At 52.1% G+C, this 24,533-nt stretch overlaps 2 protein-coding genes across 2 annotated transcripts; one reads left to right on the forward strand and one right to left on the reverse strand.

The window, feature by feature from the left end:
- The first annotated feature begins 12,945 nt into the window (after positions 1 to 12,945).
- Positions 12,946 to 13,899, forward strand: LOC135578086 (olfactory receptor 14A16-like). The gene has a single exon (XM_065048283.1). The coding sequence runs from the start codon at positions 12,946 to 12,948 to the stop codon at positions 13,897 to 13,899; it is 954 nt and encodes a 317-aa protein (XP_064904355.1).
- Positions 13,900 to 22,339: 8,440 nt separating this feature from the next.
- Positions 22,340 to 22,951, reverse strand: LOC135578081 (olfactory receptor 14J1-like). The gene has a single exon (XM_065048278.1). The coding sequence runs from the start codon at positions 22,949 to 22,951 to the stop codon at positions 22,340 to 22,342; it is 612 nt and encodes a 203-aa protein (XP_064904350.1).
- Between the last annotated feature and the right edge of the window lie 1,582 nt (positions 22,952 to 24,533).

Here is a 24,533-nt window from a genome sequence, read left to right on the forward strand (position 1 = left end):
TTTCTGGTGGCCGGGAGAGCACCGTGCCCCCTTAAACCCACTCTGCATTCCACTTCCTACAGCTGCTGACCCTAGCTCCCCACTCCATCAGGATGGTGAGCTCTGCAGTGCTCCTCAAGAAGTTATTCCCTTCATTTTGCTACTGCTATTCAGCTGAAAAGGATGTTCCTCTTCCTCTTCCTCTTCCTCTTCCCTCCTCCTCCTCCTCCTCTTCCTCCTCCTCTTCCTATTCCTCCCTCTTCCTCTTCCTCTTCCTCTTCCTCCTCCTCCTCCTCCTCTTCATCTTCCTCCTCTTCCTCTCTTCTCTCTTCTCTCTTCCTCTCTTCTCTCTTCTCTCTTCTCTTCTCTCTCTCTTCTCCTCTTGCTTCACCTCTTCCCTCTCCTCTCTCCTCCCTCTCCTCTTCTTCTCTCTCCCTCTTTTCCTTCCCCTCCTTTCACTACCAGTGCATGCTGGGAAATCCCTGACAAACACTTGGAACCTTGCCCAGCTTACCCATTCGCTCCATCACCTTGTGCCAACCACGCATCTACCTTCTGGTGGCCGGGAGAGCACCGGGCCTCCTTCAAACCACTCTGCATTCACTTCCTACAAGCTGCTGACCCTAGCTCCCCACTCCATCAGGACGGTGAGCTCTGCAGTGCTCCTCAAGAAGGCATTCCCTTCATTTTGCTACTGCTATCAGCTGAAAAGTATGTTCATCCATTCTGATGAACCTGGAAGGTTGCCCTGCTGGGAGATGGCCTTGCAGCGGAGAAACTCCAGCTGCCTCGTCCAGCTTCTTCCTCCTTCAGCCCCCTGTCAAGGGATTCCACCGGCTCCTCAAGGACTTCCTCTCCGATGTCTTCAGGCTGCCTCCAGGACCAGCTCTGGCAGCAGACACGGGACGCTGCTCCCTTTTATACTGCCCCGGGGCATTGTGACATCAGCATTGCCCCGTGGTCGCATTGTGACATGGAGGTGACATGGGCCCCCAGTGTCCCACCCCACCCACTGCCCATGCACCCAGCACTCCTTGGAGGAAGGACTTCGGGGTGCTGCTGGCCCCGAGGCTGTCCTTGTGCCCAGGAGGCCCAGGGCGCTGTCCCTGCTCTTGGTGGTCACACACTGGGCATGGCTGAACCACCTGGGAATGGCGGTGGCATGAAATTACTGAGGAGGTTATTCACATACAAAGGAACTTCTTCTCTTTGCCTTTAAAGTACTAAAAGAAGCTATGAAAAACAATCCTCTAGTACATGATGGTAATGAATTGCTCTGCGAAAGTGCTCGCCATGGGTGCAGGAACCTGCCAGCCTACGTCTATTCCATTAAAGAATCTCAACATTTTGAGTGCCGGCTCCATGTGTTTGGCATGTGGCCTCTTCACTCTCCTAGATGTCCAGGTAGTAAAACAGGTGGGGGAGCAGGTCTCAGCTAAACCCCAGGGCACCTGCTATGGAAAGCATAGGTGTGAAAGCATAGGCATAGCCTCTGGGCTCAGGCACCAGTTCTGTGGGCTGCAGATGGCTGCCTGACATCTCAGACATGGTAATTATCCCTAATTCAAGCACTTGGGTTAATGCAAGGTGGTGCCGTGTTGGAAGCGCTTCATTAACTGCAGAAGAGTAAAGACAGGCCCATGGGGCAGATCCTCTTCTGCAAAGGGTCTTCACATCCTTTGGTCTCACCGTGAACCTGTGCCCTCACGTTCTGGATTAAAGTGACTCCAATTAGACTTAGCTTAATTCTCCCTAGAAACAAAGTAAGAACCTACCCAGTCTACTCAGCCATTTCCGCTGTCTAAAAGTCCCCAGGCAGATGAATCTCCAAAACCAGAACATGAGCGGCTGCTCATCCTGTTGGTTATTTTTCTATCACATGCCATTTATTGAGTGTTATTGACAACAAGGGACATTTTTGCCCCCAGCCGTGGGAACAGAAGCCAGGAGAACAGTGTGAACCTTACAAATCCTCTTCCCAAATTGCTGCCAAACTGATTCCCAATTTACATTCTCACTTAGTGATGTCCAGAGTTGACTAATTCCCAACCAAAATTGAGATGGTGTGGTCAGTTCTTGCAATACTATCATGCAATCGCGAATAACTTGTGATTTCCCTCCAGTTCGTATCATTACAAAACTAAGCATCTCTGTTTTCCTTACAAATGTGTTGCTTCCATGCTCACCGAGAGAACTTGCAAGTGTAACACTCTAATTTTTTAAAGTGAGTGGGAAAATGAAAACCAACTGCGTTTCTTATATGTCTTATTTTTAACTTCAGGGTGTGTGATTTTTTTAAGCTCCTCCTTTAGTGCATTCACTAATGACAGATATGGACTCACCTTGATGTGCTGCTCAGGTGCTGGAAAAAAATTTCAGCAATAGAACAAAACTTGGGTTACACCCTCTGCTGTGTCTGCCTGCAAAGTGTCCTTTTTTTTCCAATGAAAACTGAAAAGTTTTCTGATCATACCATCCTCGAGGTGCTGATGACTATCCTGAGGGACAAGGAACCTTGCAGAACGATCTAGATAGATTGGAGCATTAGGCAATGATCAACGGCATAAAATCTAACAAGTCCATATCCGGATTCTGCACCTGGATAAAGTAATGCCAAGCACAAGTCTAAATGGGGAGAGGATTGGCTGGAGAGCAGCCCTGCAGAAAGGAGCCTTGGGGCGCTGGTTGACAGGAGGCTCAACAAGAGTCAGCAGTGTGTGCCCTGGCAGCCAGAGTGCAAATCCCATCCTGGGGTACATCAAACAGAGCAGAACCAACCGCTCAAATGAGGTGATTACCTGCTGTATTCAGAGTTGCTGTGGCCTCACCTTGAGTGCTGTGTGCAGTTCTGGGCCCCACGATTTGACAAGGATGTTGAAGTATTCCAGTGTGTCCAGAGAGCAACAAAGCTGGTGAACGACCGGAAAGGCATGTCCTCTGAGGAGTGGCTGAGCAATCTGGATTTCTCTAGTTTGGAGAGAAGAAGCTGATGAGCAAGCTCATTGCCCTCTAAAAGTTCCTGAGGAGGGAAGTGTATAGGGAAGTGCTGGTCTCTTGTCCCTGGTATCCAGGGACAGGACACGTGTGAATGGTGCAAACCTGGGTCAGAGGAAGTTCAGACTTGACCCTCTACTGAGAGTGGGGTCAAATACTGGAACAGCCTTCTGAACGATAGGATGAAGGGGCAACGGGCACAGCATAGGAGGTCCCATCTGAATATTAGGAAAAACCTCTTTACTGTGAGGGTGCCTGATCACTGGAACAGGCTGTCCAGAGAGGTTGTGGAGTGTCCTCCTCTGAGACATCAAAACCCGCCTGACACCTTGCTGTGCCATCTGCTCCGGGCGAACCTGCTTTAGCAGGTGGGTTGGGCTAGATGATCTCCAGAGGTCCCTTTCAAGCCCAACCATTCTGTGATTCTGTGACAGCTGGTTGATGCCCCAAGCCTCAGCATTCAAGAGGCATTTGGCCATACACTTACTACCCTGTTTTACTTTAGATCAGCCTTGAATTGGTCATGCAGTGGGACTAGATGGTCATTCTAGGTCCCTTACAGCTGAACTACACCTCACTTCCCTTCTTTCCTTTCTCCTCCTTTCCCTAGCAGGGGGAAGCTGCAAAGCCCCCCCACCACAGCCCCACCCGGCACCCTTTGCAGGAAGCCTTTGGGTGCTGGCCCCAAGGCAGTCCAGGTGCCCAGGAGTTCCAGGGGCTGTCCCTGCCCTTGGTGTCACGTGCTGGGCACAGCTGCTGGCTGTCCCTGATGCCTTCTCTGCCGTTTGGCTCTCCAGGACAAAGCTCCTGCTCTTCTCTCCAGTCATGGCAGAAACCAGCCCTGCAACCAAGAGAAGAGCCCTGGTAGCTGTCCCCTCTCTGCACCAGAGCTGATGTCCATGAGGCCCCCACAGCGAGGAGGACCAGGCTCACAAAGCCTTTTCTGAGGCGATAACAGGATGGTTTCAACCACTGCAGCGTGGAGAAAATCCCCAGTGTGACCAGAGCCATAGGCTGCGCTGGACAGTGCCAACAGACCGCCATGGAAATAAGACTCGCTTTGAATCCATTCCCAAAGCACAGCCAGGCAAATGATGACTCTTCCAAATGAGCAAAAAGAGTCCATTGCTGCTACTGCAGTCATGTTTCCTTTTCTACCCAACCAAGATCCACAGTTGGCCATCTGTACAGGGGATGCAAAATGCACTTCAGCCGCAGGTAAACCTTCCACACCTCCTGTGTGACTTGCACCTTTCTCGGAGTTATTTGCCTACCTTGATTGGTGGGAAGAGGTTCAGAACTTCTGGAAACCCTTTAAGAGATACTCTTTGGAGTACTGAAAGAGTAAGGAAGCTGCTGCCATTTTGGACATTTGCACCAAAACTCATACACACATGGGATAGTGTGTGGTGTGTGACATGGATTTCTTTTTTCTCCTTGTTCTCCTTTTTAGTAATGCCTGAGATCTTTGCTTTGGAAAAAACATACCTAAACAAAAGAATCTGAGAACAAAAGTCCTGATCAGAGAGAAGGTCCTTCTGGGCCAAGACTCAGTCTCCAAAGCTGCCAGCCATCCGTGTCTACAGGGTCTTGGGGTGCTCAAAGGCCTCAGTGGCTGGGACCGGCCTCCCTGGGGACCATCTCCTGCTGGGGCCAGGGGCCGTGTCTCAGCTCAGCCTGGGACCTCTGGTGCCTGCCTGAGCCATGTTGTAGGTGTGTGTGCTGTCTCTGCCCCATCTCCTGGACGGGCCTGGCCCTGCCCTGCAGAGAGCGGCTCTCCTGGATGGAGTCCTCAGGCCTGGGCTCAGAGCTCATCGTGCTCCAGGCACAGCTACTGAGCACAACCATGCTGTGCTGTGCTGTGCTGTGCTGCTCTGTTCTGTACGCTCACAAGGAGTCCAATAAAGATGGGACTGTTCGACTGAAATGCCAGACAGGTTTTAGATCCAAAAACAGTTTCAGGACACATACACAAGGATACAACTGGAAACAGATTTTTTAAAATTATTTTTTAATATTTATATTTATTTTATTAAAATTACAAATTTTAACAGAAGAAGGAGAAGGAGGAGAGCTGGCTCCTGCTGCAAACTTGCCCTGGGAGAAAGAATCCAAGAAAGCCAGGGCACGAGTGGTGCCTTGGAGGGCAAGAGCAGTGGGCATGAACCGAGCCAAAAGGGCCCAGAGGAGCTCTGACAGGTGGTCCATGCTCAATGCTGCAGAGGAAGGCAAAAAAACCCCGGGGACCAGGGCCAGTCTGCCCCGGGGGAAAATTCCTTCCTGACCCCAACACTGGCGATCGGCTGTTCCCTGAGCATTTGAGCAAGACCTGGCTCCTCGGCCCACAGGCTGGTCCATGCCTCCCAGAAGACCACAGAATAATAGAAGGATAGAATGATAGGATGATGATCTCTCTTCTCTTCTCTTCTCTTCTCTCTCTTCTCTTCTCTTCTCTCTCTTCTCTTCTCTTCTCTTCTCTTCTCTTCTCTTTCTCTTCTCTTCTCTTCTCTTCTCTTCTCTTCTCTTCTCTTTCTCTTCTCTTCTCTTCTCTTCTCTTTCTCTTCTCTTTCTCTTTCTCATCTCTTCTTCTCTTCTCTTCTCTTCTCTTCTCTTCTCCTATAATCCTCTCCTCTCCTCTCCTCTCCTCTCCTCTCCTCTCCTCTCCTCTCCTCTCCTCTCCTCTCCTCTCCTCTCCTCCTCTCTCTTCCTCTCCTCTCCTCTCCTCTCCTCTCCTCTCCTCTCCTCTCCTCTCCTCTCCTCTCCTCTCTCTCTCCTCTTCCTCTCCTCTCCTCTCCTCTCCTCTCCTCTCCTCTTCCTCTCCTCCTTTCTTCACCTCTTCCCTCTCCCTCTTCTCTCTTCCTTCTTTTCCTTCTCCTCCTTTCACTAGCAGTACATGCTGAGGAAATTGCTGACAAACGCTTGTAACCTTGCCCAGATTAGCCATTCGCTCCATCACCTTGTGCAAAGGACGCATGTACCTTCTGGTGGCCGGGAGAGCACCGTGCCCCCTTAAACCACTCTGCATTCCACTTCCTACAGCTGCTGACCCTAGCTCCCACTCCATCAGGATGGTGAGCTCTGCAGTGCTGCTCAAAAAGTTATTCCCTTCATTTTGCTGCTGCTATTCAGCTGAAAAGGATGTTCCTCTTCCTCTTCCTCCTCCTCCTCCTCTTCATCTTCCTCCTCTTCCTCTCTTCTCTCTTCTCTCTCTTCTCCTCTGCTTCCTCTTCCCTCTCTCTCTCTCCCTCTTCCTCTTCTTCTCTCTCCCTCTTTTCCTTCCCCCTCCTTTCACTACCAGTACATGCTGGGGAAATCCCTCACAAACACTTGGAACCTTGCCAGCTTACCCATTCGCTCCATCACCTTGTGCCAAAGACGCATGTACCTTCTGGTGGCCGGGAGAGCACCGGGCCCCCTTCAAACCACTCTGCATTCCACCTCCTACAGCTGCTGACCCTAGCTCCCCACTCCATCAGGACGGTGAGCTCTGCAGTGCTCCTCAAGAAGGCATTCCCTTCATTTTGCTACTGCTATCCAGCTGAAAAGGATGTTCATCCATCAGATGAACCTGGAAGGTTGCCCTGCTGGGAGATGGCCTTGCAGCGGAGAAACTCCAGCTGCCTCGTCCAGCTCTTCCTCCTTCAGCCCCTGTCAAGGGATTCCACCGGCTCCTCAAGGACTTCCTCTCCGATGTCTCCAGGCTGCCTCCAGGCCAGCTCTGGCAGCAGACACGGGACGCTGCTCCCTTTTATACTGTCCCAGGGCATTGTGACATCAGCATTGCCCCGTGGTCGCATTGTGACATGGAGGTGACATGGGCCCCCCCAGTGTCCCACCCCACCCACTGCCCATGCACCCAGCACTCCTTGGAGGAAGGACTTCGGGGTGCTGCTGGCCCCGAGGCTGTCCTTGTGCCCAGGAGGCCCAGGGCGCTGTCCCCTGCTCTTGGTGGTGAGATGAAGGGTGGTCTGGCAAACGTCACCCTTAGTGTCCCCAGGTGATGGACACTGCTCATGTGCCTCTGCAGAGAGTGGCAGGAGCTGGATCCCCTTCTCGGGACAGACTCCTTCCAGGAGAGACACAGACACAGGGGGAACTCATCATGGCTTTACGGCATTTCACTCGGCATCAGATTTGACATATTGGGTGCTGTCCTGTGACTGCCCGTTCTGCACAATTGATCATAAAACCACAACCATTTAGTGAGACATGGTCATAAAGGGGCTGTTATGGACAAGAAAGCTCATCATGAACTCTGGAGAGAGCGAGGAAGTTTATAATAAGCACCAGGAAGAACCAAGAAGCTCGAGGCCTCTTCTGAAGAGCGGGACCCATGAGCAGCCGTGATTGGCATTGTAGGTGTGGGAGAGGGTCAGGGCATGTCAGGGAGAAGCAATGAGATGGCTGATGGCCTTCAGTGAACCCTTCCAGCCGTGTCTGAGCCCAGAAATGGAAAGCAGTTGATGTCTGCAGGTGGAGGAGGAACAGGAGGAAGATCTTCCTGGGAATACGGAAGGAAGAAAGGCCTCTCTTGGGCTAATCATGTATGGCAGTGCCATTTCCATGCAGTGCGCATGGCTGTGCCTGGGAGATGGGGAACGGCTGCTGCTGGGGGTGGCTGTGCTCAGTCATGGCCCATGAGCTGACCCTGCTCTGCTCCTCTCTTACACTGCCCACACTTGGATGGTCCTCAGGAATCATCCATGAGCCTGGTGGATCCATGGACCTCCTGGAGTGAAGGGGTGTGAATCCAAACAGGGGATTCAAGCAAGTGTGGGATTGGGACATTGAGGTGACTGGTGACCATTGCCAGGTGTATGAAAGAAGCTGGATGAGTTATGAGGAATTCACAGGCATTTCCAACTCCACAAAACACCAGAGCCTTGCAGTTAAAGCAACAGCACTTGACATAAACACCACCCCCAAAACACAAAACACTCACACTGACCACAGGAAAAGCCTTGAAAAACGTTGGAGAAAAATCTACCAGGTCCCAGGGGTCAGGGCTCAGCCATTCTGGTGATGAACAAGCATCAAGGGCTGACATGGTATCAGAGCCACCTCCACATGGCCCTCACCACCTGGAACCAGTGTCTCCAAGTCTTTCCTTCAGCAGCCTCCAGGGACAGGGACCTGGACTGGTTGTTTCCTTCACAGCTGTGTCAGTGATGGCCCTTCATGGGGTCCAAACACCCTCAGAAACTTGGGGTTTGCTTCTGCCTTTCACTTCATTAGAGGTTTGTTCATTCTCTCAGTAGCTGCAGTTCAGGATCATGGCAGCAGAGGGCTCATTAACATCTAAAATGCTCTTACAAGCCAAGGGTCTGTGCATCATTATCCTAAAGGCTTCAAGTCTGGTGTGGATGATTAGGGACATTTCAAGAATAGTGAAACAGAGAGCATTTGCATAATAAATAGCAATAAAGCCAAATTTCTTCTATTTCCTTCCCTGCTCGCCCTTCCCTCCCTTTCCAGAACAGGTGATATCAGCAGACTCCAGTTCATATCAATATGGAGTGTCTCCTGATAAAGACTGAATACGTCAGAAAAGTGGGTGCCTAAATCACCACTTGAATGAAGAGATAGTCCAGAACACCTCAAGAGGAGTCACACTCCTCTGGATCAAAGGTGGGTGTTCCTGGCAGTCTCAGGTGCCACAGCACGATACTTGTGTTCAGGGAGCTGGTCAAGTGACCCATCTCCTGTTCTGTAACGGTGTCTGAGTTTGCTCAGGTCACCCCTGACTTGAGCCCCATCCACTGCTGGGTGTTCTCCAGACTCCTGCCTTCAGAAACAAAGTCCCAGGAGACCTTGCTGGTGAAGATGGAGGCAAAGAAGCCATGAAGAACCTCAGTCCTGTCTGATTCGACTCTTACGAAGTTCAGCAGCAGGTCTATGTTATCCTGGTCTTTTTCTGTAAGGAAGCTGTGTCAGCTCATCTTGCTGCCCTCAGCCTCCCCTGCAGGTGTCAAGTCCAGGGCAGCTTTGGCATCATCCCCACATCCATGGACAAGGTTTCTAAAGTCCTCCTTTGGAGCTTCCCCTGCTTCCACCTCTGTGTGTTGCCTTTGTGCCCTGGAGCTCCATCAGTTCAGAGGAGCAGCCTCACGAGATAAATGCTTTTGTTCATGGGTACTTGGAGAGATCATTCTTGTGCTTGGAGCAGCCTGTCCTGTCCTGTCAGATTTCCTGAGCTCCTTCACCTTTCTGAGCTGCTTCCCATGGCACCGCCTGAATCAGCACCCCCATTATGTCAAAGTCTTCTCCTCTGGAGCCCACCAGCCTGTGCTCTGCTGCTGGCCTTCCTCCCTCCCCTCTGGTGCCTGGGACCCCACTGTGTCCTGGTCACAACAGCCAAGGTGGACACTGATGTTCACATCCCTCACCAGCCCTTCCTTGTTTCCCAGTTCCAGATCCAGTTGAGCATCACTCTCATTGGCCCACAACGCAGACACGTTAAGCAGTTGGCTCAAGATCCTTTGGACTGTTGGCACCTGCCACTTTGCCAGGCCAGTTAATGTCAGAGCAATTACAGTTCCCCATAGGAACCTGCTCATTGACTGGTGACTTCCTCCTTGAGTTGCTGACAGAAGATCTTGTCCATTTCTTCTACATGATCATGTAGTTTGTAACACCCAACACATTGTCACTCTCTATTGGGTTTACATGACAAACTCTTGGAACTGGGGGTAGGTGTGGCTGTGCGACAGCTGTCACCTCTCTGGGAAGACAACAAGAGTTTGCCCAATGTCAGACAGAGCCGATTTCAGCTGCTCCAAGATGGACCCACTCCTTGCCAAATCTGAGCCACTCAGTGATGCTGGCAGCACCTCTTGGATATTGTATTTGAGAAAGGGTAAAAAACGCTGCACAACAGCAGGTGGGAGAGAGGAGGAAGGAAATGGGAGAGAAAAGCTCTGCAGACACCAAGGTCATATCCCATAGGACCCAAGCAGGTCCCTCAGCAGGCCAAAGCTTGCTCTCCTGAAATCCTGCTCTTGGCCTTGTTCTCATCTCCCAGGACCCTCAGCTCCACTTTCCATCCCTGACTGTTCCATCCTGACCAACTCTTTCTGGTTTGTAAGTGTGAAGTCCCACAGGGCACCTCACCCCACTGACTCCTCAGTCACCCGTGTCAGGAAATGTTGTCAATGAGCTCCAAACCCTCCTTGTCCCCAGCCAGGAACCTGGGAGGTGTGGGACCATAGTCCTGCCCTTGGCCTTGCACAGCCCCACATCACACTGTCCCAGGAAGGGCCCTGGGCAATGTGGGAGGGACAGGATCTGCGTTCCCAGGGCTGGGGGTCAGATCTTGGCCCTTTGGTTAATGAAACACATCCAGGGTTACGCAGCATTAGAGAGACCTTTACTTTGCTTTTCCTGACCTGTCATCATTGCCTCCATTTTTCTTCTCTAACCAAACCTGAGTATTGTTTTTCAGTAGTGTGACCCATAAACCTTACAATAAACTTTGGAGTTTGAATCTGACTTTGACATCTTGAGAGGTTTCATCAACTTCCTCCAGGGTCTGAGGTCCATGGACTCAGCACCAAACCCACCAGAGGGGTCATTAAAGCGCCTGGGGCTGCTCCTGTGCTGCTGAGCTGGGCTGGGCTCCTGGGACACAGGGAGCTCATGGCAGCGGCAGCGCTGCAGAGAGACAGCTCTGCCCAGGAGCAGCTCCTCTGCACACGCAGCAGGGCTGAGGGCTCTGCCTGCAGCACCGAGGGCACAGGAGCCGGGCAGAGAGAAGAAACGCAGTCTGGGGTGGAAGGATGCTGAGATGTCACTTGGAGAGAAATCTTCAGAGATATAAAGCTTGTGGCTGCAGAGTATTGCATCTGCAAATCTTGGTAGGATCTCAGAAAGCTGTCAGATTGCAGAGCCTGCGAGAGATGTAAGTACAGCTCTCAGAGATTCTCTTATCAGAGGAGAGGATGTGCTGCAGAGCAGGGATTGCCTTCTGCACTGTCAGAGTGACAAGACGTGAATGCTGCGTTCTCCCCAGGGTGGCTGTGGGGTGTAAATGTAAATGTGCAGGCAGGGGTGCCCAGGGCTGTCCTGCAGAGCAGGGTCCCTGCACCCCAGGGCTGTGCCGGGCAGGGACTCTGCCGCCTGCCAGGGTCAGTGCTCAGCCTGCCCGGGAGAGCCCAGCAACACTGAGGGGAGAAGATGTGGTGGAGGAGCAAACCCTATTGGGCAAGAAAGGTGCCTCTGCTGTGGAGAGGGTGCTGTGTGGGTCAGGGTTGCTCACACATCCAGATCAGCCCCAGCATTTTTCCAAGTGGATGCCTCAAGGAGAAGATCAATGCAAGGATTGCCAGGCAGATAAGGAGCTTTCCTGAGCCTGTCTTTTCAGTTTCCTCTCCCAAGGGGTGGGGGGTGCAGGAAAGGATAAAATGAAAATGAGCTCTCATGCTTCAACAAGTCACTGAGACTCCTGAACTGCAGCTCTGAGTGATCAGTCCATCTGCCAGAAGGCTCATGACATCCCTTCCCCACCCCTCTGCCTGTGCACAGCACCTGCATCACCTTGGCTGGACCCGTCAGCCTTAGTCTGACCTGTCCTGTTTTCCAGCCTGCAAACAGGAAGATGCCCCCAGGCAGTGCCTGTGAACAGGCAGGATCTGTAGGGCCAGGGGGGAGGGCACAGAGGGTGGGATGGTCTGTGAGCACTGACAGGGAAGAGACATGGACAGGGAAACACCTCCCAGGGGAGAATCTCCAGGCAGCAGGGAAATGATCAGAAATGAGAGGAAACCAAACCCGGAATGGTTATGGGAGGGAGAACAGAGAAAAGTGCCTGTGACTCCCTGCAGTGCAGATCCCTCCTGTGAGCAGCCCGCTGGCCTCCTGTCCCACCCAGCAAAGCCTCTGCCCTCAGGGCCGGGGGCTCCAAGGCATGAAGCAGCTCCTGTGCAGCCAGAGCTCCAGTTCCTCTGCAGAGCACAGGGGCTGAGAGCAGCTGCCCGGCAGTGTTGGTGTCTGGGAGGTGCTGCACAGCTGGGGAAGGGTGACGCTGTCTGAGTGCCCGGCTGCCTCTGCCCTGGCCTCTCCCACACCCACCCTCACCGCATTTTCCTTCTTGCTCCCCTGCTCTGGGTCACTGCTGTTGGGATCTTGTTCTTGCTGTCAGGCTCTCTGGGGATGGCAGTTTCAGCTGCAGAGTCACAGCCTGAGCTTGTGGGTCCTTTCCTGCAGGTGTGTCCATGGGCACACGTGTCCCAGCTTTGCTCTGACCTGTGGGCTGTGGGCAATGCAGTCTGTGGGGCTGGGGAATGAGCCGTGTGTGTCCTGGGCTAAATGTGGGGTGCTGAGACCTTAGGAAAGGGTGAGACCTGTCATGGTCTGAGGTGGATCCCTCTGCTCTCAGCAGTGCCTGGTGGCTTTTCAGGGTAACATGGGAGTGTGATCAGGCTTCATCTCAGAAAGGTGCCAGCCCAGGGCAGCTGGAGCAAGACAGAGGGACAGAGCAGCTGCCCTCACTCTGCACTGACCCACAGGCACCCTCTGGTCTCGCAGGACTCGCTCTGTTCTCCCTGAGTGCAGCAGAAATTCTGAGGGTTTCTGACACCCAACAACACTCCCCAGGGTGGGAGGGGAGAAGGAGCTGTAGAAACGCCAAACCTCTCAAACTCAGTTTCTCAGGCCTGGGGGTACAGATGCTGACAGTCCCTTCTGCACCAGGAGCGGTTCCAGCTGACAAAGCTGAACCCCAGGACTGGCCCCTGCCCACCCGATCACACAGGGCCAGGCTGAGTCCTCAGGAGCCCCTGGGCAGAGACCCTGCTCTTCATTGCACACTCATCAAGCACCAACGAGGGCTCCAGCCCTGGAAAAAGAAAAGTGTCTCTTTGTGTGACAGGGTGGGAGGGTCTGTGGGAAATGGGTTTGATGATTCCCAGAGAAGTCTCATCTAAACCTTCACTATCTTTTCCTCCTATGACAGGTCCTCATGCCCACAGGCAGCCAATGTCCAACAGCAGCTCCATCACCCAGTTCCTCCTCCTGCCGTTCACAGACACACGGGAGCTGCAGCTCTTGCACTTCTGGCTCTTCCTGGGCATCTACCTGGCTGCCCTCCTGGGCAACGGCCTCATCATCACCACCATAGCCTGGGACCAGCACCTCCACACCCCCATGTACTTCTTCCTGCTCAACCTCGCCCTCCTCGACCTGGGCTGCATCTCCACCATTCTCCCCAAATCCATGGCCAACTCCCTCTGGGACACCAGGGCCATTTCCTATGCAGGATGTGTTATCCAGGTCTTTCTCTTTATCTTTGCAATGTCAACAGAGTATTGTCTTCTGACCATCATGTCCTATGACCGCTACATTGCCATCTGCAAACCCCTGCACTACGGGACCCTCCTGGGCAGCAGAGCTTGTGTCCACATGGCAGCAGCTGCCTGGGCCGCTGGGTTTCTCTATTCTCTGCTGCACACGACCAATACATTTTCACTGCCCCTGTGCAAGGGCAATGCCCTGGGCCAGTTCTTCTGTGAAATCCCCAACATCCTCAAGCTCTCCTGCTCAGGTGCCTACCTTAGGGAACTTGGGCTTCTTGTGGTTAGTGGCTGTTTATTTTTTATGTGTTTTATTTCCATTGTACTGTCCTATGTGCAGATCTTCAGGGCTGTGTTCAGGATCCCCTCTGAGCAGGGTCGGCACAAAGCCTTTTCCACCTGCCTCCCTCACCTGGCCGTGGTTACTCTGTCAGCACCTCTTTTTTTTGCCTACCTGAAGCCCCCCTCCATCTCCTTCCCCTCCTTGGACCTGGTGGTGTCTGTTCTATACTCACTGATACCTCCAACATTGAATCCCCTCATCTACAGCATGAGGAACAAAGAGGTCAAGGATGCTCTGAGGAAACTAATCACTGGAGGCATTTCAAAAATAATAAAGTGTCCGTCATCCACCCTTTAACAGATAACAGCTTTAATGTAACTCATTAGAGGCCCAGATTCTGTGTGTGTGTTGGTGGTATTTATTTTTTAATAAATCATGATATATTTGTCATCCCCTTTCTAACTCATTGTCTGCTTTTCTTTTCAAACCCACTGGCTGTATAAATATGCAGCTATTCTCTCTGTTTATTTAAACAAAAAAAAGGGCTCTGCGGTGACTTTTTTTTCACTGATATTATTCCCCCAAGGCCTGTATGGAGCTGCAGGGACAGTTCCTGTGTGCATGGGAGGAGGGAAAAGAGTCCATCCTGGCAGCCCTGCCAGGGAGCAGCAGCGCTTGTACTTCCAGAGCTGTTCTGGTTCCACTCCCACACTCTCCTTCTCATCCCTGGTGTTGGTGCAAGGCCTGAGTGCTCGGGCAGCTTGGTCACCGTCCAGCTGTGTGTCAGTGCTGTGGGCGCAGGCAGGGACAGGCAATGGGCACTGCTGTGACAGAGCTGGCCTCACAACAGCCTTTCCAGATAGAAAGGTGATCTGGTCAGGGCAGGACCTGAAGGTTTAGTTCTTCTTACAAAGATTCTCTCAAGAACATGCCCAAGAAAGTGACCTATATATGAAACCCCAGTGTACAGCGGAACAGCGTGTGTGTGCAGGGCTGGCACACAGCAGTGTCCTCTCACAGCCAGGCTCCTGCCAGAGACCTGCAGGACCAGCAGAGCAGGGGCTGGGCTGTGCCCCTGTGCACTGGACACCCCATAGAAGGAGCCTCAGGTCAATCATCATCGACTGGCCCTTCACAACTACCATTCACAGCACTGGCTTCTCACCCACAGAGGTTGTTCTTCCCTCCATGGATGGACACGCAATGAATAGTTCAGCAGTCCCTGTTTGCTTTGTACAGATGAGATGTGAGCACTCACATCATGTACCTGAGGTGACATGAATGTGAGCGAGCATAAACACCATCAACTATTCCTTGGGGTCCATGAAGGTCCGTGGCACATAGAGTGGCTTGAGGCCACATCACATTGGGAAACCACCTGAATGCAGCACTGGGATATGCATCCTTGATCTGGGGTCTCCATGTCCATTCCTCAAGATGTTGGACATCTCAGATGAGTGCAGAGCAGGTGACACACCACAGGGCTGAGGTGTCTCCCGTCCTTTGGGAGCGGCAACAGGAGGCCAGAGGGACACTGTGACTCCTGCCGCTGTGTGTAAAAGGGACAGACTCTGTCTCTGAACATCCCTGTGTGCACAAGGAGCCCATGAGGCCAGCTCAGATGTGGACACCTGACAGACACTGACATTTCTGTGTGTGACTCCAGAACAAACCTCACTGGCCCGGACAGACCAATCTCACCTGCTCCTGTCTGCTACGATGTCCTTACCCGTGAGTCTGGATTGTGGTCTCAAATGTGTCAGAGCAACCAGAGAGGTACTCAGGTCCTTGGAAAAGGCAGTTGTCAAACCAGTCTTCAAGAAGGGCAGGAATGAGAACTGGGAGAATTACGGGCTAGTGAGCCTACCTCTGTCCCTGGGAAGGAAATAAGACAAGTCTTCCTGCAGCCATGTCCAGGCACTTGGAAAACAAGGAAGGGATTGCTGAACCCAAATGGGCAGGGAAAGAATGGGCACGTTGTGCACATGGAATTTCACAAGGTGTCAGACAAGGTTTCCTGTGGTGTCCTTATAATGTGATTGGTGCTCCATGGGTAAAGAAGTGGATGCTGGATGGGAAGTTGGCTGGATGATGGAGCCCAAATGTCACCAGTGGTACAAAGTGCCCACAGAGCCAGTTTCCAGTGGGATCCCTCAGGGACCAGCACTTGGGCCAACACTGTTGAACGTCTCTATTCTCCCCCTGTATGATGTGACGCAGTGAACCTTCAGCTCCTTAGTGGATGGTGCAAAGCTGGGCAGAGGCCTTGGACAAGCTCACCTGGGTCACCCTGCCCTGAGCAGGACAGTGGGACAAGATGATGTTCACACCTGAGTTGCTCTGTGATTCCAGGAATCTTTCCCTTGGAAACGTTTTGGAAGAAGGAAGAGGTGGAGGAACAAGAAAATAAAAATACAGGCAGAGGAGGAGACCTCAAAGGTGTCAAATAAACAGAGCAGTTCTGTGAAGAATGTTTCTCTATTCAGATTGTTAGCAGGAAATCTATAACCAGCTCCCCAAACTCCCTGTTCTGCTCATTGGCCCCTGGGATTTCCAGCACATTTCTTTACATCAGATTCTGCACTGAAGTTTGCACTGATTGTTACAGCTTCTTCGCAGGATTGCTTCATGTTTCCTTAGAGAACTGGATGTAAACAGGCACCGGGGAATTTTTAATTAGAGGAAACAAAAAGGAAAAAGAAAAAAGAAAACACAATAGAACTTAATGATGTTTCTCAGTTCTGTGGTTAAATTAAGTAGTTTCCAGCGAGGTCCATTGCCGTAACTCAAGAGTTGCCTATAGGGAGTAGGAGAGCAACTGCTGAAAGACTTGACCTGCCTGAAGCTCCAAGCAGAGTGAGAGCTGAGAGGCTCTGAATGAGCCAAGAGTGAGAGGTGAAGAACCTCTGGGGAGCGATGGAAAGTGCAAATGTCCAGACAGGCTTCTGGAGAGATGAGTTCAGACACGGGGAGCTGGGTAAGGACAGGTGGAAACTCCTGGATGTGCAGGGGATCACACGTAGTGATAGACAGAGTTCTGGCACTGCAAGCACAGGGAAAGGCCAACGTTTCATCTCCCACAGTCCGTACACATTCTGAAAATTCATATTTTGGCAGGATAGAAATTCCGCAGACATTTTATTGGAAATATTGAATTATTTCATCTGATGAAAAAAAGAGTGGGGGGTTTTTTGTTCTTTTTGTTGTTGTTGGTTTGGTTTTTAACTTTTGAGGGGAGTTCTCAGGTTTTCGGGCTGAGCTCCATGGTCTCACTATAAGCACCCAGTGCAAACCTCGAGAGGCCCCGTGTACCTGAGGTGTTTGCCTGGGACTGGCGGGTATCAGACCAGACTGATAGAGCGATGGTGCTTTCCTCATTTACAATTAGTATTCAACACTTGTGCATCTATTTAGATAATTTTCAGGACTGTAGGTGAAGAGGCAGGTTTGTGAAGAGCACTTAGAAGATGTGATAGAAGAATATTCCAGTTGATAATAGAGAATCATAGAATTATTTCAGTTGGAAGAGACCCTCAGGACCATTGAGTCCAACCACAACCTAAATCTAGAACTAAACCGTGTCCCTAAGAACCTCGTCTAAACGTCTTATAAACCCCTGCAGGAATGGTGACTCCACCACTGCCCTGAGCTGCCTGTTCCAATGCCTGACAGCCCTTTCCAGGAAGAATGTTTTTGTAATATCCAATCTAAACCTCCCCTGGCACAATTTGGGGCCATTTCCTCTTGTCCAATCACTTGCTACTTGGGAGAAGAGACCGACACCCTCCATGTTCAACCTCCTTTCAGGCAGTTGTGGACAGCGACAAGGTCTCTCCTCAGCCTCCTGTTCTCCAGGCTGAACCCACCAGTTCCCTCACCTGCTCCTCATCACACTTGTGCTCCAGACCCTCACCAGCTCCATTCCCTCCTCTGCACTCTCTCTAGTGCCTCAATGTCCTTCTTATGATGAAGGGCCCAAACCTGAACACAGGATTCAAGATGTCACCTCATCAGCACTGAGAACAGTGGCACAATCAGGCTAGTCCTGCTGGCCACACCATTCCTGATACAAGCCAGGATGCTGGTGGCCCTTTTGGCCACCGGGGCACACACAGGCTCATGTTCAGCTGCTGTCGATCAACACCCCCTGATCCCTTTCCACCAGGCAATTTTCCAGCCACTCTTCCCTGAGCCTGGGGTTGTTGTGACCCAAGTGCAGGACCCAGCCCTTGGTCTGGTCAAACCTCATACAAATGGCCTCAGCCCAATGATCCAGCGGGTCCAGATCCCCCTGCATGGCCTTCCCACCCTCCAGCAGATCAACACTCCCACCCAACCTGGTGTCATCTGCAAACTTAATGAGGGTGCATGCGATCCCCTCATCCACATCATTGATAAAGCTTAAATACAACCGAGTCAAATATGGAGCCCTGGGGACACCACTTGTGACTGGACGCCAACTGGATTTGGCTCTGGTCACCACAATTCTTTTGGTCCAGCCCTCAATAGCACATACACCATCCAGGCCATGAGCTGCAGCTTCTCCAGGAGATGCTGTGTGACACGGTGTCACAGGCTTTACTGCAGTCTAAGGACACAACACCCACAGCCCGTGTGGCGGATTCACTCCCCACGACAGACTTTCCCTCATCTGCTCAGCCGGTCACCTTGTCACAGAAGGAGATCAGGGTGGTCAAGCAGGACCTGCCTTTCATCCAGCCATGCTGATTGGGCCCGATTGCTCGTCTCGTGTGTGTGACCTCACAGTCCTTTCCCAGCTGTGTTCCTGCTGTTGGCCAATCCCCTGCAGAGGCAGAAGTGACCTCACAGTGCCCTCCACAGCCATTGGTTCCTACTGGACTATGAGTTCCTGAGACACAGTGATTATACAACATCATACGCACCATCACCCTCCTTGTGGTCCAGTGTGTGAGCAGATCAAACTAAGCTGCTTTCATCAAATGTATCCAATAGATTTCCTATCAAGGGTTTGAGTGGAGAAACGTTCCTCAGAGGAGCTGCTGTATTTACTCTGGGACATTTTATATCTCCAAGGAAAAGATTCATGGAATCCTACAATAACGCAGGTTGGAAGAGACCCCTGAACACCATCTCTGTTCCACTGACCTTTATGGCACCCCAAGGAATAGCTGATGGCATTTGTGCTCCCTTGGGTTCATCTCACCACATGCACACACTGGACATGCACATGATGTGTATGTTTGCAACTCATCTGCAAATGAAACCATGGACTTTTGACCTAGTATTTCATAGAATCTTACAATGTCCTGAGTTGGAAGGACCCACAAAGATCATAGAGTCCAACTGCTGTCCCTGCACAGGACACCCCACAGGTCACCCCGTGTGTCTGAGGACGTTGTCCAGTCTCTTCTTGAACACTGTCAGGTTGGGGCCTTGACACCTCCTTGGGGAGCCTGTTCAGTGTCCAGCACCTCTGGGTGAAGAACCTCTTCCTCATGTCCCACTGATCCTCTCCTAGCACATCTTTCTTCCATTCACTTTGGGACTGTCACTGGTCACCACAGAGAACAGATCAGTCCCTTCTCCTCCTTCTCCCCTTGTGAGGAAGCTGTAGCCACCATGAGGCCTCCTTTGAGTCTTTTCTTCAGCTCTGATGCTCAGAAACCCCTTGGTTTGCTTTTGAAGCAGAAAGGAGGAGCCATGAGCTCCAGGCAATGGGAAGGGGGATCCTGTCCCTCACACGCGGCTCAGGGCTCTTCCTGGGACCGTGGGATGTGGGTGTGCAAGGCCCAGGGAAGGACAACACTGGGACAACAACTTCCAGCTTCCCCATGGGGCTACAAGGAGGCACCGAGGCCCCAGTGCCATGAGGACAACATGTCTTCTCCTGGGCCTCAGTGGCAGAGACAACTGCCATGGCCAAGGGGACACAGACCTGGGATCTGTGGGTCCCTTACAGCCTTACAGCGCCCTTTGCCATCTCCACCACAGGCTGTTCTACACGGTGCTACCCCTGCCCCTCTTTCCCTGCAGGCTGCAGACACCCATCTCGCTTCCCCACCTGCTCTCACCCAGCATTTCTGGACCTTCACTGCTGTGTCTGCACCCTCACTGGCTGCTCTTTGGAACACAAACCATGGGCTGATCCAGCTCCCTCTGGGTCACCTCTTGCCCCACAGCACTGCCCTTCCAGTGACATTTTTTCTTCCTGATAACCAGTCTCCACTTCCCCATCTGCACTTGGTGGCTTTGGTTTTTCTCTGCTGCTTTTTCCCACTACTTGAGAAAGCTTCACCACCTCACAAACTGCCCATCAAGCAGAGATCCCAACCTGTTATTCTTCATGTGGTCTTGCACTTGACCAGAGAGAAGTAACCTCCCCATGATCTCTTAAATCCCGTGAGTGCTGCTGGCCTTTCAGCTTCTCTGATACACACGACCATGTCCCTGCTGCTGTCCCGTCATGTTCTCAGGTGGGATGGATGTGACAACCTGTCTCCAAGATCTCTTCCTGGGTAGGATCTGTCATACTTAGGCTGAGGTTCTTTCCCAGCCGTGTCCCTGCTGCTGGGTTGTCACCTCCAGAGACAGAACTGACCTCACTGTCCCCTTCAGAGCCACATGATTCTGACTGGATTATGAGTGTCTGAGACACATGTAACCTCATAATACCACAACCATCCATTCCCCCTCCTTAGCACCCAGGACCTGACAAAGACAGAAGCACATTCCTATACCTGCTCCTCTTTCCCACAGGCTGTAGACACCCATCTCACTTCCCCGCCTTGTTCAAATTTGTCAAATATATTTCCTACTCACAATGTAAGTGAAAAGCACTCCTCACTGGAACTGCTTTTTTTTATGTTAACAACTTCTATATCTCTATACCTGTTCTCTCTCCTGAAACCTCTCCAAGGCAAAAATTCTGTCAAACCACAGAATAACTCAGGTTTGCAGAGAGCCCTTGTCTCACTCTTCTTGTCTCACTCTCCTGCTCAGGGTGAACCAGGTGAGGCTGCTCAAGGCCTCCACCCAGGTTTGCATCATCCTCAAAGGCACTGCAAGTGCTCTCTGATACATCATAGAAGGGGAGAATAAAGATGTTCAACAGTGTTGGTCCAAGTGCTGGTCACTGAGAGATGACACCAGTAACTGGCTGCACACAGGACTTTGTACCACTGGTGATATTTGGGCTTGATGGTTCAGCCAACTTCCCACCCAGCATCCACTTCTTGAGCCCCATCAGCACCACTCTGGCCAGAAGGAGACCATGGCTGAGCCTTGCAAACACCCTGTACACAACATGCCTTTCCTTCCCGTCCATTTGAGTTCAGCAATCCCTTCCTTGTCCTTCACATTCCTGGAAATGGCTGCAGGAGGCTTGTCCCATCCCCTTCCCAAGGAGGGAGGTAGGGTGGCCAGACTGTTATTCTCCTCATTCCTGTTTGTGCTCTTCTTGAAGATGGGACTGAGTTCTGCATTTTTTAAGGACCCCAGAACCTCTCTGGTTTCTAGGGCACTTTTGAGAGCACAATGTGGAATCAAGGGCAAGGGTGATGTAGCAGACAAGAGCACTTGCAATGATCCTGTCCAAAGCAGCTGAGATGAATCTCACTGATCCAGGGGGGTTTGTTCCTGGAGTCACACACAGAAATGTCAGGGTTCTGTGAGGTGTCCACATCAGAGCTGGTCTCAGGACTCCTTATGCACCCAGGTATGCTCAGAGACAGAGTCTGTCCATTTTACACATAGAGGCAGGAGTCACAGTGTCCCTCTGGCCTCCTGTTGCCACTCCAAAGAGACAGGAGACACCTCATCCCTGTGGTGTGTCACCTGCTCTGCACTCATCTGAGATGTCCCATGCCATGAGGAATGGACATGGAGACCTCAGATCAAGGTTGCATATCCCAGTGCTGCATTCAGGTCGCATCCCAATGTGATGTGACCTCAAGCCACTCTCTGTGCCACGGACCTTCATAGAGCCCCAAGGAATAGTTGATGGTGTTTATGCTCGCTCACGTTCATGTCACCTCAGGTACATGATGTGCGTGCTCACATCTCATCTGTACAAAGCAAACAGGGACTGCTGAACTATTCATTGAGTGTCCATCCATGGAGGGAAGAACAACCCCTGTGGGTGAGAGGCCAGTGCTGTAAACGGTAGTTGTGAAAGGCCAGTCGATGATGACTGACCTGAGGCTCCTTCCACGGGGTGTCCAGTGCACAGGGGCACAGCCCAGCCCCTGCTCTGCTGGTCCTGCAGGTCTCTGGCAGGAGCCTGGCTGTGAGAGGACACTGCTGTGTGCCAGCCCTGCACACACACACTGTTCAGCTGTACACTGGGGTTTGCATCTGTGGCCACTTTCTTGGGCATGTTCTAGAAGAACTGCCACACAGAAGGACGGTGACCAAGCTGACAGAGCACTCAGGCCTTGCACCAACACCAGGGATGAGAAGGAGAGTGTGGGAGTGGAACCAGAACAGCACTGGAAGAACAAGCGCTGCTGCTCCCTGGCAGGGCTGCCATGCCAGAGCTGTTTTCCCCTCCTCCCACTGACAAAGAGATAGTCCCTGCAGCTCAAAATAGGCCTTGGAGGAAGAATCTCAGAGAAAAAAAGTCACAGCAGAGACCTTTATTTTGCAGAGAGCATGGCTTCATATTTATACAGGCAGTGGGTTTGAAAAACAACAGACAATAAATTAGAAAGGGGATGAGAAAAATATCATGATTTATTAAAAAAAAAAACCACCACCACCACCACACACACACACAGAAGTCTGGGCCTCTAATGAGTTACATTAAAACTGTTATCTCTCAAAGAGCAGATGACGGACACTTTATTATTTGTGAAAAGCATCCCGCCACTAGTTTATTCAGGGCATCCTTGAGCTCCTGGTTCCTCATGCTGTAGATGAGGGGGTTCACTGCTGGAGGCACCACCGAGTACAGAACAGACACCACCAGGTCCAGGGATGGAGAAGAGATGGAGGGGGGCTTCAGGTAGGCAAACATGGCAGTGCTGACAAACAGGGAGACCACGGCCAGGTGAGGGAGGCAGGTGGAAAAGGCTTTGTGCCGTCCCTGCTCAGAGGGGATCCTCAGCACGGCCCTGAAGATCTGCACATAGGACACCACAATAAAAATGAAACACATAAAAAATAAAGATCCACTAAACAAAAGAAGCCCAAGTTCCCTGAGGTAGGAGTGTGAGCAGGAGAGCTTGAGGATCTGGGGGATTTCACAGAAGAACTGGCCCAGGGCATTGCCCTTGCACAGGGGCAGTGAAAATGTATTGGCTGTTTGCAGCAGAGCATTGAGAAACCCAGTGGCCCAGGCAACTGCTGCCATGTGGACACAAGCTCTGCTGCCCAGGAGGGTCCCGTAGTGCAGGGGTTTGCAGATGGCAACGTAGCGGTCATACGACATGACAGTGAGGAGACAATACTCTGCTGTGATTAAGAAGAGAAACAAAAAGAGCTGTGTCGCACATCCCAAGTATGAGACGGCCCTGGAATCCCAGAGGGAATTGGCCATGGACTTGGGGACAATGGTGGAGATGGAGCCCAGGTCAATGAGGGAGAGGTTGAGCAGGAAGAAGTACATGGGGGTGTGGAGGTGCTGGTCCCAGGCTATGGTGGTGATGATGAGGCCGTTGCCCAGGAGGGCAGCCAGGTAGATGCCCAGGAAGAGCCAGAAGTGCAAGAGCTGCAGCTCCCGTGTGTCTGTGAACGGCAGGAGGAGGAACTGGGTGATGGAGCTGCTGTTGGACATTGGCTGCCTGTGGGCATGAGGACCTGTGAAAGGAGGAAAGGACAGTGACAAGTTAGGGGAGACTTCTCTAAGGAAAATAAACAGGCTGTTTCTCATGGAAAACCCCCTCCCTGATGGAGGGATGTATCCGCTCATTCTCTCTTTCTACCAATTGAGAAAAACAGTTGATCACAATTTAAAATGCAGCTTCGGCATCTGGTTTCCATGAACACACCCGTGAGGCAAGATCCACTGAATTGGTGTCAGAACAAAAACTGACCCACACTCCCACCCCAATCCCAGAGAGCAAGAGCACCAGGGACAGGTGGAGAAACAGGGAAGAACACTGCAGAGCTACCAGAAAATAAAGCAAGGACAGAAAGGCAGACGGGCATGCTGTGGAACCTTCTACTGACCCGGCTGTGCTGCTGCCACTCACATAGTGACACTGGAGAGCAAGTACTTTTAGCACCTTTTTTGTGTACCACGTTCCAGGAACCCTTCACCTGGAGGTCCAGCTGCTGAGGTGGAGACTCGTGACCTGGACCCCATGGCTTTGGGGCAGAGGGTCTGCTGGGGAGGAGAGGAGACCAGGGGTTGCACTGGGAAATGTGTCTGAACTGCAGGGGATGGCAGGGGGGCCTGAATCCCATCCCCAGCATTTCTGGTCGATCTCCCTCTCCCTGCCCATGTCTGTGCTGCCTGCAGCTGTGTCTCTCTCCCTGGTCTGCTCCCTGTCAGTGTCACAGACCCCGTCCCACCCGCTGTGTGCTCAGCTCTGTCCTGCTCACACCTCCTGGCACTGCCCAGGGGCAGCTCTGTGTGTGCAGGGGCTCAGGAGCAGCTCAGACCAGTCCTGACGAGAACTGGGGTCTCAGTGTCTGCTCCAAAGAGAGAAATAAATCCCCATCTCCCACTGCAAACCCAGACGAACAAGAGTGGAAAACTGAAAGCACAGACTCCTTCCCTTGCAGCTGTTCCTGTGTCGATGTTGTTGTTCAGAAGGACCCTCTGCCATGTCTGTGGGGGGATCTGGAGCTCTGAGCAGCCCTGACCCACACAGCCCCCTTCAACCCCACAAGCTCCCTGCCTGCCCTGCCGGGGGTCGCTCCTTCCACCCACAGCTGCTGCCATGGGATCTCCCGGGCAGGCTGAGCGCTGACCCTGGCAGGCGGCAGAGTCCCTGCCCGGCACAGCCCTGGGGTGCAGGGACCCTGCTCTGCAGGACAGCCCTGGGCACCCCTGGGTGCTCACCCGG

Source organism: Columba livia, unplaced genomic scaffold, assembly GCF_036013475.1.
Source record: "Columba livia isolate bColLiv1 breed racing homer unplaced genomic scaffold, bColLiv1.pat.W.v2 Scaffold_387, whole genome shotgun sequence".
In the NCBI taxonomy this organism is placed as follows: Eukaryota; Metazoa; Chordata; class Aves; order Columbiformes; family Columbidae; genus Columba; species Columba livia.